This window comes from Entamoeba histolytica, genomic scaffold, assembly GCF_000208925.1.
Source record: "Entamoeba histolytica HM-1:IMSS scf_1104750516555 genomic scaffold, whole genome shotgun sequence".
Lineage (NCBI taxonomy): Eukaryota > Evosea > Mastigamoebida > Endamoebidae > Entamoeba > Entamoeba histolytica.
The window spans coordinates 296-1,059 of NW_001916281.1; the positions used below are offsets into that span (position 1 = coordinate 296).

Sequence of the window (764 nt, forward strand, 5' to 3'; positions counted from 1 at the left end):
GATTTGATTTTGGGAATTTCTCTTCGATGATTTGAGAAATTACATTCATCTGTATGATGAAGAGTAGATTTGATAATGAATCATTTGTAAAATTCCTCTATTTAATTTAATACATCATAGATATTCATTAAATTTATAACCTATGAATATCTTCCATCTAGTCATCATACTTTCAATCATGTCAATGATGACTCCCTCTACATTAAAATATTTTAATGATTCAATTACCCATTCGTGGTTTACTGTGTCATATGCTTTCTTAATGTCATAATAAGACTCATCATATTTTGGGTATTTCTCTTCTATCTGTTTTAATGTATAAATAATAGTCAAAATAAAGAAAAAGAAGATATGAAGTAAAAAGAAATGAAAAGACAAATATTGAAAAGAAGAGATGGAAGAGAAAGAAGTATGGACGTAAGAAATAAAGAAGAAGGAGGGATGATAAAAAAAGTTAAAGAGATGTATTATTCAATCACAGGAACCAAACCAAGTATCAGAGTTGGAGAAAAAGCACCAAAGATATGTGGGAAAGCATATTACAAAGGAGAAATAAAAGAATATGAAATGGAAGCTGAGAAAGGGAAATATCATGTGATTGGATTTTATTGTAGAGATTTTTCAAGAGTTTGCCCAAGAGAAATTAAAGAATTGAGTGACAATATTGAAAAATTCAAAGAACTAAATGCAGAAGTAATTGGGATTTCAGTAGATTCAGTAGAAACACACAAAAGATTATGTGAAAGAAAAGAGAAAAAGGAATA

At 28.3% G+C, this 764-nt stretch overlaps 1 protein-coding gene across 1 annotated transcript, besides 1 other annotated feature; it reads left to right on the plus strand.

The window, feature by feature from the left end:
* Positions 1–332: part of a repeat region that runs on past the window's edge.
* Positions 333–366: 34 nt separating this feature from the next.
* Positions 367–764, plus strand: EHI_018740 (peroxiredoxin family protein; the record flags this gene model as incomplete). Its single annotated transcript, XM_001914598.1, has 1 exon — positions 367–764. A coding segment is annotated over one exon (398 nt), but the record flags the coding sequence as incomplete, so codon positions are not given.